Consider the following 18,939-nt stretch of genomic DNA (forward strand, 5'->3'; position numbering starts at 1 on the left):
ACAAGCATTGACTTAAAATGCCCCTTTGATCCTTCAACTTCCTCTCTAAAGGTGCTACAAGGAACTTTTAAATATATATATATATATTTTTTTTTAAAGATATTTTTTGGCATTTTTATGCTTTATTGATAGTGTAGAGACAGAGTTGAAATGGGGCAGAGAGGGGAGTGACATGCAGAGAACGACCGCGGGCTGAAATCGAACCCAGGTCCGCTGCTGGCCGAGGCCCATGGGGGGGGGGACGCCCTACCAACTGAGCTAAGGGTGCTCAAACTTTTAAATATTTCTGACACTAATTTTTCCTCTGGTGATCATAAATGACATGTAACCGCAAACGAGGCCATCAGTGCAAAGAATGCTATTTAATTTTTTTTATATAGTTTTTCTTAATGTCGTTGTCATGGGCACACTCACCCATGAACAACAGCAGTAGTAGTAAAAACACTACGGCTTTTGTCCAAAGGGGGTGGAAGAATGAACAAAAACTGAAAGTTCCTCGGAGCACCTTTAACTTAGAATCGTTAGAATAATTAGGATGGTTATGTCATTGAGATTTTTCTTTTTACCACCTTTCCTTTTCTTTTATATGTCAAATCATTTGAACTAATCATCACTTTTAGAATTTAAACTTGATGACGTCAAAGCCAGATTGAAATAAAGTACTGTCCCAGCTGACAAAGACACCCTCAAAATACACAGCCACAAAAAATGTCAGAAAAGTTTTTGAAGAGGAGCCTGTTTTTGTTAGGGATGATTTCCTGGAGAGCACTTGGTGAGGATTTCAAGTGAGTGACAAGTGCGCAAACATAGCAACTACAACTTTTGTAAAATGTTATTTAGTACAAGAACATAATGCACACCACTCATTTTGATAAACAAAATAATTAATAGCTTTGAGTCTACTTTGACGGATTATATTCCTCCCTAGAAAATGTTCACCTATGTGTGGAAGTTGTTGTTCGTCGTGTACAGAGATAAAGGGCAAAAAGCGGCTTACTCTGAAGGTGGGATGTTTTTGTGCTGACTGTGAATTCTAAAGAAGAAGAGCGACCACCCTGCATGACTGACACACTTTAAAAAAAAAACAGCAGTAATATTGTTTACACTGGCAGCAATACCAATGGTGTTAAAGAGGAAGGATTGGTTGAAATTGAGTTTAAAAGCTGAAAGACTGCATATATATTTTTTGTTGGTCTGTTTTACTTTCTCTCTTTGCCACTGTATCTTTTTCCTATGCATTTTATCTGGTCAAATTAAGAAGATCCCCTTTGCTGTTTTTGTTTTTTTAAATACCTATTGCAATCTCATTTGCAGAGTGAATGATAAACACAGGCGATGTGAGTTTGAACAAAACCCCTCTACTCTACCAAGTGCCTTCTATCAAAAACCCAGGCCTAACCCACTATATTGAAACCGCAAGACTTAAGACAGGTAAAGCACCACTGTGTTTGCAGTGCGGGTCACTACTGAAGCTTTGCTTTTGCGTCTAAAATATTATAATTAAATTCAAAGTCTGATTTCAATTGACTCTTAAACTAAATAAAAAAACAAGTCAGTCAGCATAGATGAACAGCCTGTTTAGACACAATCTTAACCTGAGAAAAACTGTCCATGCTGCAGTATCATATATAAAGTATTATCTACTTCAATGAACTTAAAAAAAGCCTTGGTTTGAATATGGAAGTGCACAGGGAGAACACTGACCAGTAGCAGGTTACTATGGGTATTTAGATGAACCACTCAGTTGCCGTGTCGTTTAGATGTTTAAATCTTTTTGATTTGATGTTTTTAACATGTTTAAGGGGCTCCCCCTGAAAGGACATTGTTCGTGGTCCCTCTGTCATTCCCTATATCTTCATGGTTGAATAGGTTCATCTATCAAGAAAGACATTGATCAAACTTTAAGAATGACAATGTTTACCATTGAGGGTCATGTGACAGATTACATCAACTGAAAAAAGAATCTTTCTCTCTGGTTGAATGATATTATTGAATGAAACAATCTTGTTGAAGAACATATAGCCTTGCAACTTAAATGCGATTCTTTCCCCCTTTGTGTACTGTCACTTGAGACTGAACTATAGATGTCTGTCAAGGATGGTAGATGGGGATAGTTGGCCAGCACAAGTAGATTGATAAAGAGAGAGACATGTGGTCGGGGGGAAGAGAAATCCATATTTCAGGTCTTCTATCGTTTGTGCCGTTGTGAGGGCAGATGATGAAGGACAGGCTAAATGTAGCAAGTGAACAAAGCCTCACTCTGGCACCATTAGTGTCTGGGACTATCCCCTCGTCTCTCTCTCTCTCTCTCTCTCTCTCTCTCTCTCTCTCTCTCCCTCTCCCTCTCCCTCTCCCTCCCCATCCCTCTCTATCTTTCTTTCCTTCCTCCCTCCCTCCTAAAAGGGAACATAATAATTGAAGATTCCACATCTTGAAACGAAAACCCTTGGGTAGGTAATTCAAGGCTTATTACCGAAGGCTGGGGCCATTTTTCTGCTTTCTAAGCATTAAAGGGTTATTTTGTGTTCCTGCAGATGGGAGAGGGATAACCATTATGAGAACAAAGCATCCGGATAATGGAGAATGGGTCTAAAAATAAGGCAATCCTCTTCTCGCCATGGGGGACCACTGGTCAGTGTATGTCAGACTGCAGCTAACTTCCTCCAGACTACTCCAGGAGAGTCCCATTTACTTCAGGAAAGCAAAATCTTGCAAGGCCCCTTATTTCGCCTCCACTAGGGTGGGCAGCAGACATATACACACACACACACACACACACACCTGCTGCCACCTAATTGACTTATCAGTGTCCGGGACAAATTACGGAAGTGAAGGAGAGGGAAGGGGAAGCAGAGAGATGGAGGAGACAGAGCTGCCCCACACCCGTGAAGTGACTTCAACTTGTTCATGGGTCCAAATGACTGGCCTGCTCCCAGTTCTCAGATGTCACAGATTTGGCTAAGAGCTGCACCCTAATTGCAGTAGATTAAGATAGGCTGACAACGGAGCCGGCCCTCTCCAAATTGAATACGCTGTAATCCATCAGTTTTCATCAGTTGGGACGGTGGTGGCGGTGCAGAGTGGTTTGGTGGGCCACCAGCAAAATACTTATAATGATGTGTCAGCGCAGGCCAGGAATACTGCAGACATGCCTCTAGTTTCACATTGGCAAGGCAAATGGCTCTCACTAGTCGCCTGACAATCTTGATCAGGGTAAAATATCGTGTACTTTTAAATCTAAGTCTCATTTTGTGTGTGTGTGTGTGTGTGTGTGTGTGTGTGTGTGCGTGTGTGTGAGAAAGAGCTTCTGATAATCAGGATTTTACCTATGTGTCCACTGTAAGCCCAGCACTCTTGTAGGGTTCCTTTTCAGTGAACAAAAATACTGATCCGCAGTCTTTTCACTATGTCGTTGATTTTGTGTTTAGCTGTGCGTGACACGTGTGTTAAGTTAGCTTATCAGCTGTATCGGTTCTCCGGTATCGTTGGCTCGGACAGGGGGGTTGGGGCGCTGAGGGCACTAAGTGGGCGACAGGCTGGGCCAGGACAGGGATCCGTTTTCAGCCTTGTTCATTCAAGCCCATTCACTCCTTCTCCCCTGGCAGAATGGGGCCCTTTGATGGAGGAGATATTTAGTTCTCAGGAGGCTGCTTTGGCACTGACTGGAGCTGGGGCTTATTTGAAAGGGAATCTTCCTGCCCCCGTTGCCTCCATGAACCCCCCCCCCCCACCTCCTGTAGGCGAGCAGAGGGAAGGCGAGTGGAGCGCGACAGACAGACAGCCCCCAACAGCAGCCCACCCACACTAAATTAATTCTGACAAGGAACTTAAGATAACGTCAAAGCGCTGACTAATCGCGGGATTGGGTTTCTGTAAGTCAGGGAGCTGTGAAATGTGCCATCATATCTAATAAAAGACCTCCGGTTGTTCCCTTTCTCTCTCAGCGGTGGTGAAGGTGGGGGGGGGGGGGGGGGGGCACGGCTGCGGTGTCGACTGTCAAGCTATGCCGGGTCTGAAAAACAATTAGATTTTGCTAAAGCAGTGAAAGTGCAAGTGTGTGTGTGTGTGTGTGTGTCAGTTAGGGTATAAGATGATTGACATGTTTGTCAAGAGGCCTAAATAATCCTTTCCTCCTAGTTTCCTCTGCCTCTTTTTCTCATTCTGCGGGGTCTTTTGTTGAGTTCCTGCACCGGCGTTTTTTTTTGCCATTACGAGTTTGTCCATTGTCGTTTCCTTGCTCGGAAAGTTGAATGGTTTTATTTTCCGCGACTCCTCTGTTTCCCACCCGTGTATTTATTTATTTTTTTACCTTATCCCATTCTCTTGTCTGGTTCCTGGGCTGTTCTGAGCTGCTGGCAGTGGAAGTCATCAGGTTTGGGAGCTAATCCCAGCCAAGTTGATTATAGGCTGAAGGTAGCTTTAACACCGGCGGGCAAAAGGTCGCAACATTGTAGAGAGCTGGATGGACTTCTTGACATAGACCATCCACGGCGACTTTATAACTCACAACCCCAGTGCCCTAAGGAGGGGTAATTGAAAGGCGAGAGCAAGGAAAAGAAAATTAGGAAAGAAAGAGTTTTTTAGGAGAGAGAAAAGAAAGAGGGGGAAATGGAGAGAGAGAGAGAGAGAGAAACGACAGAGGCAAGGCTTGAAAGTGGACCTGAAGAAGGCAAGTGCTGTTGCTGTAGCCATTAGAGTGCATTGTTTTGTTGAGTAAAGGCAAGAGTGAGGTGATGGGGAGGTGGAAAAGAGCACCCTAAAAGCCATTCTCCTTCTTGTCTTAGTCCATGCCCTTCATATGGGTTTTCCTCAAGTGAACAATATCAAGATTTCTCTAGCACTAGTATCCACAAGTCTAGTATACTTACGTTTTCTGTTTTTAATGGACTACAGAGTCAGTGAAAAAAGTGAGCTATACAGATGGAAGCCCATTTGAAACCTGCTGTCTGCGTGAAGTCCTGGGGTGGAGCCCAGAACGAACATCCATGTTTATGACGTACTATAAACAGATATACAGTGCACTGTGCTGCCATTTAAGCTACTGCTAGGTTTAATTGCAAAACGTGGCATATGACCGAAAATTACTATACTTTTACAACACTTCTTCAATGTGTATTTATTCCCTTTAGGGATTTTGTTTTAAAAAAGAGAAAAATTTGCTGTTTCCAGAAATAGAAAGTCATTGCTATATTTTCCTTAGAGGAAGCAGAACGAAGTCAGAGGTCGCACAAAGAAACCAACAACTGAACAGTCCGCCTTTGTGTTGTTCAAATTGGTGTCTATTAATTTTACCCACAGTGCCCTTCAGCAGGCCTTATCCGGGCTGCTTACGCTCTGACCTGGCTGAGGTTGTGTTTTATTACAAGTGAGCTTTGGGCAAGCATAGTTAAGAGTTGCTGCACTCACATAATCTGTCACAGGTTAAGGCCATATGTCTCCTATGCAATGTTCAGCGTAGTATGCTGAAGCACACGCGCACACACACACACACACACACACACACACACACACACACACACACACACACACACACACACACACACACACAGGCACACGCACACCAAACACACACTTACACACACACACACACACACACACACACACACACACACACACACACACACACACACACACACGAAAGGGGGACAAAACATGAGTTCTGTACTTAACAAATATCAACCCAAAAAAATGAAAAATTCACACCTGCTTTATTATAAAAGTTTCTGTCCATCAGTGTTGTTGCTGTCAAGAGAATAAGGTGAGTCGGATCATCTGGCCTGCCTAAAGGACAAGAGAGAGAGAAAGAGGGGACGAGGTAGTTAAAGAGAAAGAGAATGATAGTGTTCAACCTAGAGGATAGCGGTTTGTAACAGTCTATAACATTTTATCCCCCTGCGTTTTTCCCCTCTGAAACGAAAGTGTGTCAGAGTGAACGGTTATTTAATGTGTTGCCATTGTAAGACATCTGGATGTGTTCATGGCCCAGGAGCAGGCAGGAGGCAGTTTATGGACCTGCGGTAGGGGATGAGCTATCTGATGGGGGAAATGGCACATTGGCTTTGTACCATGTATGGCAACACACACACACACACACACACACACACACAAAGACACACACACACACACACATACACACACACACACACACACACACACAAAGACACACACACACACACACATACACACACACACACACGCACACACGCACACACACACACACACACACACACACACTGGGTTGTAAACACACACACACAGTTGTAATACCAATATATGAAGGTCTGGAACTAATTAATATTCTCATTATCTATTGATTATTGATATTCAATTGAATATTTTGATCAATTACGTAGCAAATAAATATTAATATTGTGATGTGTGCTTATATATAGAAAACAATGATGTATTTATTTGCTGCTCTTGTTACAATATCAGTGTTTGATATTTTAATGCAATAAACATCCTTATACATGTATATTATTATCAGAACTGTCATTCATAGATTTTCTTCTCTCTTATTTTTGTGATAGAGCAATTGATTGTACTATGAATGATTTCAGCCATGCTGTTTCTTTATGCACAGCACATACACACACACACACGCACACACACACACGCACACGCACACGCACACTCACACACACACACACACACACATTCAGGCAAACAGACCCGTAGTCACGCACAAACTCACATAGCAGCGTTCACAACACCATAACATGTTTAATTATGCAGGTGTATAGGCCTATGCAGTGGCACACACACACACACACACACACACACACACACACACACACACACACACACACACACACACACACACACACACACACACACACACACACACACACACACACACACACACACACACACACACACACACATTCTCACAAGCTGCCTTACATGGCCAAATATATATGCATTGATTTGCATGGAAATGACTAAACATGTCGAGCCCAAAGATGTCATTTCTAATCTGTCATATTAAGGGGGGAACAGAATAGCTGATGCAGTTGGTTAAAACCAGTGTGTGTGTGTGTGTGTGTGTGTGTGTGTGTGTGTGTGTGTGTGTGTGTGTGTGTGTGTGTGTGTGTGTGTGTGTGTGTGTGTGTGTGTGTGTGTGTGTGTGTGTGTGTGTGTGTGTGTGTGTGTGTGTGTGTGTGCGAGAATGTGTTTGTGTGTGTGTAAAATAGTAAGACGTGAGACGGCAAGAAGCGTGTGTCTCAGATGCCTGCCGATGCCTGTAACACCACTTCACAGCAGATGCTTAGCACACACTCACACACACTGATATATCGATGTCTGTGTTCATTACTGGTGATGCTCCTGTATCTGTCTTCTCGCGGCAAGGACAGCAAATGAGAGTGGGGGGGGGGGGAAGCCAAACTGGATGTGTAGGTTCAACAATCTACTGTATATGTTTGTATGACTGGGGGTTTGTGTGTGGCAGCAGTGTTTTCATTTGGGTATGTTTGAATGACTGAGGGATGTACCTAATCTCTAGACAATGTGACACTTTAGTCCAATAACAACGGGGTAAAGGGGAGCAGTTGAGATTACCAGGAACAGATGTGTGGTGGTAAATGTGGCATGAAGGAGAATATCAGATGGACCAGCTCTACTCCAAACCAGTCGTTAGGTTATAGCCGTACAGTTGTACAAAATGTGGTGGAAAAAAGGTAATTTTATCTTCATATTTTACTCACTTTTTCTTTTTCTCAGAATTGAACATTAACGGCAAAATCTGAAAATCTTTGGGGAGTATTTTTTCCGCACAAATTCCGGACTTAACATTTTATTTTACTGTCCTTTGGGCTCTGTAATACATTATACTGTTTCACACAATGTATTTCCCCCTTTCTCTCAGCATGGAGCAGCAGCTGAAGGAGCTGCAGGCCAAAATGGAAGACTCCCGGACGGTGGATCGTTCGCCAAGCCCTTCCGAGTGCCTGACGTGTTTCAGCCTTATAACTAGCAGCAACAGTTTAAGGCCTGATACCACAGGACATCAAGAGCTCATGGACTTCTTCAGGGCCTTGGTAAATACATCAGCGTGATGATGATGATGATGATGATGATGACTGACTAATTATGATATAGTGCTATTTATTTCAAAGATATTTCACAGATAATTATTTTGTGAAGGCTGATAACTCATGGTGGTTATGTCATCATGATTTTATCATTTAGCACTGGTGTTACTGAGTATCTTCAATTCCCCACTTAAAGGAAAAGTAAGTCATATATTTTTTGTTAATATAGGTGTTAAATCACTCTATATTCATACAGCAATCACTTAAACAGTATGCGTAGTCCATAACACAGGTCTCCCAGTCATTCAGCTTTGCAGTAAATGCCAGATACAATTTCGAGTATCCCACTAGTTTTTTTATCCAATCAGGAGACGGAACACTATATCTCTGTGCCTGTGAACGATGACTCGCTGCTCTCCATCGCGTCAATATCTGACGAAGACGGCTGTGTGTTCATGTGGTGGTGACGTGGGGACGAGGGAGGGGACTGCTAACTTAATTCACCGACAGGAAGTTAGCTAAAAGGACCAAATCACTTACTGAACCTTTAACTGCACAGACATTTGCTTACATTTTTCCATGTATGGATCTTTGTTTTATTGACAAAACATCCAGATGTAAGGAGACAGCCCTGTACTGCGATTTGGCTGGGAAAATATGTCCATAACATTTGTATGAGCACAGTACACAGGGGTATTTGTGTGGACATTTCTGCTCGGTTGTGATATAGCTAATGAAATAGCCATTCATATTGCTCCCTTTCCCCTTTGCTCCACTCAGCAACAGTACCTGAGGTCCGAAGAGGAGGGCAAAGAGGAGGTGACCCTTCAACTCCTGCTGAATATGTCTGCCCAGTGCGGCATCAACTTTCCTTGCCCTCCTTCTTCCTCCTTCTCTTCTCTCCATCCTCAAACGACTGTCTCCTCCAACCACTTGGTACATACAGTCAGAGATGACGCTGCATTAGAGGTAATATACCCTATTCATTTAATTGATTCCTTACAATAATTCATTAATCAAGTCGGTCTTAAGACAATAATGGCAGATGCATAACATTATTATTGGTTATTGTGACAGGTGGTCATAGTAATCGTTTCTTCTCCTCATACTGGCCACAAGGAGAACCCTTTCTATAGCAATTTCAGTGTTGATGATGATAACTACAGAGTGACTGCAGTCAAATCAAGTTGGCATCTTCCAACGTTACAGTCTTTTTAGGACAACATTGCCTGGTTGAGCTGCAGATATGGTAACAAAATCATGGAAGATTTTGCACAAAGAAGATTGTAACTTTGGAATATTCAAAGCTTCATATTAGCTTCAGCTGAACTCTGTAAAATGTTCTACAGACTACTCCAATTATTTCTACAGAATGTTAATTGTGAATTTTGTGCTTCATCACTTGAAACTTGAACAGTGATTTTTCTTTGAGACCTGCATGGGCAAAACAAATGATGACAGCGAACTACAGTCATCTAAGGTTATTGAAATATACATATTGCTATATTTTATTATGAACCTTAAGATCCAGGAGGTATGGGATGATGTGCGTCTCCAGCTGCGCCGCCACCTGCTGGAGCGGCTGTCTCCCCGCAGCCGAGAGCCTCCTGGACCTGGACATGGTTCTCCTCTGTCCATCCCTGACCGGCTCCACTGCCTGCAACAGCTCTTCTTTCTTTTTACCCTGAGTGTGAGGTGCTCGCACATTACCAGGTGTGGTGAAATAGTGACAACAAAAGAATGAATGTGTCTTTAAACATATACAGTATTATGATAAACTTATCTACGTAAACATTTTTCTTTCAACACAATTTAGTTTCGATTCTGGAGAATGCTAGTTGTCAAAATAATTTTTTATTCAAGATCAGTGAATATCTCTTCACAATTCCCTACCTGGACGCAATGTGTGCGCTGGAAAAAAATCCAGTGTAAAACACAGCCTAGGCTCTGTAAACAGGCATGTTGCTAGCTATGGTGGGCCCCCTTTATTAACCTACCCTTTGTTTACAAACCAGTTCACAGAGCCTTGGCTGTGTTACAACACCAGATTGTTTTTCAGCACACAGTAGCAGATCCTAAGGAGATTTCCCCTGATTTTGACAATAATTAATTTACCAACAGTCATACTCCAGAATCACTTACTCCACCCTTTAATCATGAACTATTTGGTTGGTTGTTCACCTAATAAATTCACGATCCACATTATGAACTTGCTGTGCCGATATACCATATATTTTGCAGTCACTGTATACTGTATATTGTTTTGATTTTGAAAAACCCAGGGTCTGAGAAGCCAATCCGTGGTAGTTCTTCTGACCTCTGCCCTGAGCTCCAGTCCGGGCGGTGAGACTGGCTTTGACAGACTGGCTGTGGGTTTCCTTTCTGTGGTCCCTGCTCTGACCCATGCCCTGACCGAGGAGCTCCATGTGCTTTCAAGCCTGGCAGAACCACACACCGTACTGGCTTTCCTCAATGCGGCCTACCTCAGCACTGTGGCCCGCGAACTGACCTCCCTGATGCAGAGGGAATGTGAGACGGCCCTGAGGGACAACACTACGGCAAGCGGCAAGCTCAAGAAATATTCAACAAGGTCCAGGGCAACTGTGGGTAAGTGGGTACAATAAAAGACCTAATACGAATTATTTGACTCTTTTTGCTACGTCTTTTTTAGACGTAGTCCGTGGTTAGTGTTTCTCAGTGCCTATTTGGGAGGTTTTTTCCTCCTTCTTTAAAACTTCTTTCCTTTCTTCTCCCTTCTTATTATTACTCAATAGAGGCTAACAATTTTCTCCGTCTGTCCCTCCTATCCATTTTCTTTATTTTTTTATTTTTTACCTTTTCTGTTACTTTCCAACTGTAATGTGTAGTGATCTGAGCCAGAACTAAAGGCCTCCGTAAGAGATTGCCAGTAACTGCTGTTCCCATTGTAATTGCTTTCTTTATACTGCCCCTCTTTTCCTGACCGCCTCACTTTCCTCTTTACCTTTACAAAAAGAGACGAGCTGCATTTCCCAGGGCCAGGTCCTCTATTGAAACCACTTCAAAACATTTTTTACCACATAGTTTATCTATGACTATGATGAACCCAAGAAATGTCCATGCCATATACAAGGTCTGAGAAGTTTATCAAAAACACAACAAGGGCAGAGCAGCAGCAGCCCCTTCACACACACACACACGCACACACACACACACACACACACACACACACACACACACACACACACACACACACACACACACACACACACACACACACACACACACACACACACACACACACACACACAACGTCATGACCTTACAGCAGAGAAGGTAAATTGATTAATCTTAACCTTCCTCTTAGGTTTGAGCAGTGATACAGCCGTTGTGCAGACAATAACAGGGTTTGAGAAAAAGATTTGGTAGAGAAAGGTTCAGCATAGGGCTGGGCGATATGACGATATCATATCGTGGACGATATGAAAGTGTCTACCGGGAGAGATTTGGCCATACCGTTTATATCGCGGAGAAAAAAAGTTAATGTGGCGGGAGCATATATGGAGCGGGAGGCAGCTGTCGCTCCGAGTCCCTACAGTTACACTGCAGTTACACCGCCGCGCCACACAGGGGCTCTGCAGCCGAGTTCTGGGCTGCAATACAGCTTCTCTACCCGCAACAGAAGAAGCCTCATCTGTTGCTCTAGCTGTCTAGCTCGTGGTCTAGCTTTGGTGCGCCGTCACTAAAGTTAAAGAGGACCTATGATGCTTTTTGACTTTTATGACCTATAAACGTTGTTATGATGATTCACAGTCATGCTTAACCATACTAAATTATCAAATAATGACTTACATGCATTTCGACGTATTCCCTGCTGACCGTCTGGGGTGTCTGTGCCGAGCACTAAACACTATTCTAGCCAGTCGAGAAGTCACGTCTTCAAAGCGGTCTACCCTTTCATAATTCGTGACGTCGCATAAAACTTTGTGAAGTCACCACGCGGATGTTTCCATGTATGGTAATGCTGTCACTTCCCTGTTCGCGTCTGCCTCGCGCCCTTATAGGTCCATGCTCGCGCTTCCCGCCACTGAAAGTGTTCCGGAAGGAAGGTAACCAATCACAACGGAGTGGGGTTTGCAGGAGGGGGGGGGAGGGTAGCGGAGATGGCCGATGCACAGGCGGAGGGAGCGGAGATTGCCGAAGCACACACACTCAAGTGTTGACAGGACGTACTGGATCGGCAACATAAGAGAAAGAGCTTCCCGAAAATCTACATAGTTTTTTGTGATGTGATTCGTGTCAGGTTGCTCTATAGCAGTGTAAAACAAGAAATTAAGACCAGAAAAGTAGTATAATAGGTCCTCTTTAACAAACCAACTCCGTGTCACGGTGGCAGAGCAGCTGGTTTTAACGGTCAAAAATGTCATTGGGCAAAGGAAACTTGCTTGCTGCTTCAGCGTGCTGTTGCCGTGACGCAGAGTTGGCTTGTTTTAAGCTGCAAACTACATGCGTTAGCTCTCGTGAGCTAGCTGGCTAATAATGACATCTTTAGCCTACTCGTGGCTTCACCCCCGTGCTGTTATTGTTGTAATGGTTTTATGTAACTTTAAAATGTCAAACTTGAAAATGTTATTTGTGTTGAAGCTGGAGTTAAAGTATTACCAGACATTTGCTCATTAGTTAATTTTGACAGCTTTTTTAAATGAAGATGAGCAAATACTGCAGGAAAATTCAAGTCTTTCATTATTTTGATATAGGCTACTATCAATTGGAAAATGTAGGCTCTTTGGTTGATGCTGTCATTTTTATTTTGCGCTGACTGACTAAAGCCATACTGGTGTGGTATTTTGCACCAGTTTCTCTTTTGTATGGAAATTTAAGTTCCAAGCAAAAATTTAAATAATCTAATGTGATTAAAGTTCAGTACGGTTAATGTAATCCATTGAATTTTAAGGAAAAATACTATATTGTGATATATATCCATATCGTGATATAAAATTACCTATATCGTGATATAAGATTTGGTCCATATCGCCCAGCCCTAGTTCAGCATTCTCTCGACCTCGCTGCACAGAAGAGTGAATATTTGAGGAAAAAAATAAATAAAATTGAAATACTTTGAATATTTGCCACAAATGCAGAATGTGTGGCTCTGTTGGAAGAGGCAGTGATGTTATACGGTGAGACAAGAAACGAGCGCAGACCTTCACACGCCGTGTCACTTTTGATACTTAATTCCCCCCCCCATATTCTCTTTGTTTGTTTCACATTGGCCTATTTACAGCTTGCTGAGGGGTAAAGATTCACAAAAAAAGATATATATATATATATATATATGAGGTGTGTGAGCCATTGTTTACTTTAAAAAAAATGGTGCACATGTCAGCTTCCCTGTGGAACGGGGAAAGAAGAGTGCTTTTACATCTGCCATTCTTCGATAAACACACCACCAGCCTTGCGTCTTTTTTCTCCCACTCTCCTTCCCTCCACCTCTCTCTTTCAATCTCCCTCTCTGGTTTTTTACTTTCCCTCTCCTTAAATGTGAGATGAGAGGAGGCAGCCAGGATAATTGGCCATGCGTCAGTTGGGCTGTTTGATCACGTAACGCGGCGGAGGCTACACACCTACGTGCCGCTCAACAAACCGTCAAATGTAGCACCGGAGGCAGAACACGGCTCCAAAGGGAGCGGGGGACCCGTGCTGTGTAATGATGGTAAAATGGAGCAGTTTTGCCTGTGCTGGTTTTAGGTGTTTTGTGTGTGTGTGTGTGTGTGTGTGTGTGTGTGTGTGTGTGTGTGTGTGTTTGTGTGTGTGTTTGAATATCAGCTGCAACACGGCTTTGAGGGCTACAACTGGGATTACAATTTTGTGTTGTTCATGCTTTAAGTCCCCCCTACCCCCCCACCCAAAAAAAGCTCAAGAACCCCACATATCCACCACCCAAACGCCTGTGGCTCCTTAAGAGCCAAAGCTTAAACATTAATGCATAATCTGCTTTCACACATTACTGACTATATTCTATGCTACGCCCATAATTGTCAGGACAATTATGACAGTGGTATGAAAAAAAAAGTGATTCTCTTTTCATAAGCATCCAATGTGTTATTGTTTATTTCTGCAGTAGAGGAAGGCGGTAGGTGTATTTTGATAAGAGCCATGCCTGGGAGACTGTGCAGGCTCCCAGGGGAGCGGCGCTGTCTGTAGCATCAGCCACTGTCAAACCACTGAACCATTTAACAGCGATCACGGCGAGATCTGCCTCCTCTTTTAACCCCACCGACTCAAAGGCAGGCTCTGACATTGTACCTAGACAGATGTGAAGGGTCTCAGCCCTCCTTTTTTTCTCCTGTTTCTTCTTATCCCTCAGCGCTCTCCTTTATTCCATCTCTCCCGTGTCCACTTCCTCTCCTTTTTTCTTTTCTTTCCTGGTCTTTTCCCATTTTTCTGTAGTTTTTCCGAGTGTAATGGGGTGAGCAGTGAGGCTAGGGAGTGTGCTGGACAGGTTGGGTGGTCAGGAACAATACAGGCTTTAAACCTTACTAACACACCTCACTGAGTCTGCAGGGTAGTTGGGGGGTAAGTGCGCGCGTGTGTGCGCGCGCGTGTTGGATTTTGCCAAAATAACACAAATACTGTATCTTAAATTTCTTAGATAGAGGTTAATGGCCATCTGTTACAGTTTTAATACTTCTGAACAATCATCAAAATTTTCATTTTCCATTGTAAAGGCTGCATTAAATAAAATGGCTTCATAAAGATAATTACACACTTTTTCTCTATACAGTAACAATGTAGCCATTTATTGTTCCTGTTAATAAAATTATTAGTGACCAGACTTTGCATAACCTTTTGAAAGTTGGAATGATTTCTTGCTAAGAAATGTGCCCTACACCAGTGCTCAAACCCTTAACTTTGGCGCAGTTGAACTGTTTTTACCCTTTTTAATTTTGCCCGGACGTGGACGTGTGTGTGTGTGTGTGTGTGTGTGTGTGTGTGTGTGTGTGTGTGTGTGTGTGTGTGTGTGTGTGTGTGTGTGTGTGTGTGTGTGTGTGTGTGTGTGTGTGTGTGTGTGTGTGTGTGTGTGTGTGTGTGTGTGTGTGTGTGTGTGTGTGTGTGTGTGTGTGTGTGTGTGTGTGTGTGTGTGTGTGTGTGGGTGGCTATGTTCTGTTTGTATGCATGCTTATGTGTTTTCAATACGCTTTGAGCATGTGTCATGTTAACAGCCAACTGAGCCTATACAAGTGGGTTTGTGCGTGTGTGTCCGTGCACTAATTGTGGGTTAAGTTAAAAAAAAAATGGTGTGAACAACGGCCATTTAAAACCTTCCTTTAAAAAAACTGCACCATAAATGTCCATGTCGCATCATTACAATTCATACGTATACATGTGCAATCCGTGTTTTTTTGTACGACATCAACATCTTTCCATCCAACTTCTTTTCTGCATACACACATACAAGTTATTCCCCAACAATCGACTGAAGTACTCTTCAAACACCGTGCCACACCATTGTGATAGCACTGATTTGAATTCCGCTGTCACTAATTTCCCCATATGCCGACGTTGGCAGGTCCCTATAGATAAAAAAAAAGAATTAAGTTAGAACATGTATAGTAAGCACATTCACATTCACCAGCGCCACACCCCCCCCACCTCCCTTCCTCCCTTTCTGGCTCTTTGAACTCTTTCTTAGAGAGAGCACAGCAGCCTATTCAGCGGGGACAGAGGTTCTGTAGTGACGCAAGATAGCTAGAATGAGGCTCCGGCTGGCGTTGGAGGTGCTTGTGGGGATTGAGGCTACTTGGGAATGGCATTCGTTAATATTTATTAAGAGCAGCTCCTCACTAGATCATATCGCTTCCTGGGTTTATACACACTGTCAGCCGGGGATGTGCACCCGCATGCTGCTGTGTAATTATGGGCTAGGTGTGGGGGGGGGGGGGCTTTGTGTGTGTGTGTCTGTGTACACACAGGCATGTGTGTTTGCATGATACTTTCATTTTATTGAGGATGCTTTTTCATGCTGTTCTCTTCCTGTCCTTGTAGATAATGTGCAGACCTTGTTCAGGAAAGTTACCCACAAAGAGCAACGGGCTGTTTACTAATCTTAACTCTGGTTCAGTTTATGTGTGAGTGTGTGTCAATGTTCATTTTTCTCTAAATCATGGCTCCAATGAAATCACAGAGAAGAATATGTTTTATGGCCCTTGAGAATGTGTATTATGCGTGCCATTTATTTTTTCACCCCCATTTCCTCCAAGTAGTCACACAATAGCTTTTGTGTATCACTCTTGAAAAGGCTCAAGGATATGAACATTTTCCTGGCACCTTCTATTGAGAAAGCACATACAAACAATTGGCTGGCTTTATTGTGAGCAGCCTGCACTTTCGTGATGAAGAGTCAGTGTGATTCGCCGAGGGCTTGAAAACAATAATGCAAAACAAGGGCACTAAACAAGTGGGTTTTAATGAAATGCTCCCATCAAGACAATACATTCTTCCCTGTTCTTCATCCAGGCTGCTTGGTTCAAGTACGTGGTGGGTGAAGACAGAACATATTTAACCCCTATCTCACTGTCACCACGAAGAGAGCGAGAGAAACAAATACAGACACAGAGGAGTTCAGAAAAAACAAACATAACGTGGAGGAAAGTGCTTCTCTGTCACCACCAAAAAACATGACTAACACACCGCTGCACCTCCCTCTTTTGCAAAGGCAACTTAATTGAGATATCAAATGTTGCTACTTTCCCCTTCCTGTGAAGGGCAGGTGGCCCCTTGCTGTGGCCTGGTTGGACAGCACCCAGGGAAAGGGCCAACAGAGACCAAGGGCCTGTGTGCTTTGTGTGCATGCATGTGTGCGTGCAATGTGTCAGAGTGAATCACTGCAGGAGGCCTCCCCATAATAACGCTGTCTGAGAGAGCAGTGGGCCGCAACTGACGAAAGAAGACCCCAGCTGTCACAGGGCGTAGCGGGCGGTCCACAGTGGCTCCACACATACACACGTACAGGCACAGACGTACCCCTAAGGCACCAACATGACCCTGCTTGACACCCCACGCAACACTATAGCACAAAGAGAAGCACGCAGAGGTGCTCAAAAAGTCAAAGTGCTACATCCCAAGAGCAAAGCACTATGATAAAGAATGCACAAAGTGATGCACAAGTCCAAACACACAAAATTGGGATGGAACCTCTAGGCCATTCTGATATTCATGTCCCTGGGTATGTAAGTTAACATTTACTTCAACGAGGATCCCCGACAGCATAATAGGAAAAGCACATATTGGCAACTGCAGAAGAAAGTTGTGTCGAGTCATGTTGGGTTTTCACTCTCTGCTTTGTTCTCTCTGCCTCTCTACTTATTTTACAGTTTTAATTTTAGTTGTGTCAAAGGATGCTGTGTGTGTGTGTGTGTGTGTGTGTGTGTGTGTGTGTGTGTGTGTGTGTGTGTGTGTGTGTGTGTGTGTGTGTGTGTGTGTGTGTGTGTGTGTGTCTGTCAATTGTTACGTTTTCACTGTAGAGTGTTTGACTTGTTTTAAGTTGTTAGAATATATATTGTTAAATATATTGAGTACCTCAAGGTTCAATACTTGTCCCATTTGTATTTGTATATATGAATACTTAAATAAATAAATAAATAGATGTTTTCATACACCAAAGTGTGTAAAGAGGTCTTGAGGAGTGCACCACCATTCTTTTATCATCATCAGTCTCTTTTTCACGCATATGTTTTCATAGGCAATTTAAATATGGCAGCTTCCAGGATATTAACAAAAACATATAGATAGGAACGTACTTTTTTCTTTTTTTAACTTTTTCTAATCAGTCTAATTTAGAAAACGCAATATGTAAAGCTTGTTCAAAACCCATTGATAAAGAATTGCTAAAAATGCCTTGCCTTCTGAAGTTCCTCCTTCCTTATCTCTCTGAATATATTTTGACGACAAATGCTTACATCACTTGTTCAGGGGTTTTTACCACACAGATATCTGCACACACACAGATAGCCCTTTTCACGTATTGTGATCACATGATAAGAGACTGGAGGCCAGTGTGCTAAGAGAGATGCAGACCCAACCCTCTGATGGTGTGATTTACACTACATGGAGAAAGAGAGGAAAATGAGGAACAGAGGATGAGAGAGGGAGGATGCTGTGCCGGAGAGAAATTAAATCAGTGGCTAAATTATTGCATGATTGCCCATTCCCCAAAGACGTGGGCATCATTTGGTAGAAAGTGTCTAATAATTGGTTTTCGGCCATGTCAGACACATGCAATTCCCCCTACTAATGGCTCTGTTTGAAAGAACTGGGCCTCCTGGGTCGGAGAAGGACAGAAGATATCCAGACGGCAAAAACCTTGCTTGGCACTCCTCTTTTTTCTCCTCAGCTAAACAAGGGAACAAGAGAGGGATGGCAAGAAGGAAAGATGTGTCCTCTATGTGAGCAAAGAGGAAATGAAGTGGCAATAAGTGCAGCCAAAGGGGAAATGCTCTTCACCGTGAGTTTAATACATCAGACTGGGGATTTGGCAGCCCGCCACACAGCAATTGTTTACCTTTTTGCTCACTGGCTGCATCTGTTCTGTTTTGTAAACGGCACTAAACTATTCGCCCGTGAACACCGGAATCAATAACAACTGCTAAGGGAATTCCCTTATCCCGCCCCTCCCTCTCTTCCCCATGTTTTCATCCCTTACCCACCACCCCTTTCCCTTCCTCCCCATCTCCTCCTCTATCCCCTCTCTCTCTCTCTGTTCCCTGCCAGTCAAGAGCAGTGTGTGTGTTTGTGTGTGTCTGTGTCTGAAAGTGTGCTGTGGAACTGATGGTGGAACCCACAGGAGAGACAGACATGGAGAAGACTGATGGCTCGCCAAAAATACCTGCTCTGTTTGTTTTTTCCTTTTGTGTTACATTGTTGTCAC

General features: G+C 43.2%; 1 protein-coding gene across 1 annotated transcript in view; it reads left to right on the forward strand.

The window, feature by feature from the left end:
- kiaa0825 (KIAA0825 ortholog) overlaps window positions 1-18,939 on the forward strand; it is a gene marked incomplete at its 3' end in the record, with an annotated part of 119,125 nt that overhangs the window by 3,966 nt on the left and 96,220 nt on the right. The window contains 5 exon segments of the mRNA XM_080034950.1: window positions 7,868-8,039; window positions 8,814-9,002; window positions 9,559-9,711; window positions 9,714-9,746; window positions 10,316-10,640. Coding sequence (XP_079891076.1) covers window positions 7,868-8,039; window positions 8,814-9,002; window positions 9,559-9,711; window positions 9,714-9,746; window positions 10,316-10,640 — 872 coding nt within the window.

The sequence above is a fragment of the Ammodytes marinus genome (genome assembly GCF_949987685.1).
Source record: "Ammodytes marinus genome assembly, chromosome: 2".
NCBI lineage: Eukaryota > Metazoa > Chordata > Actinopteri > Uranoscopiformes > Ammodytidae > Ammodytes > Ammodytes marinus.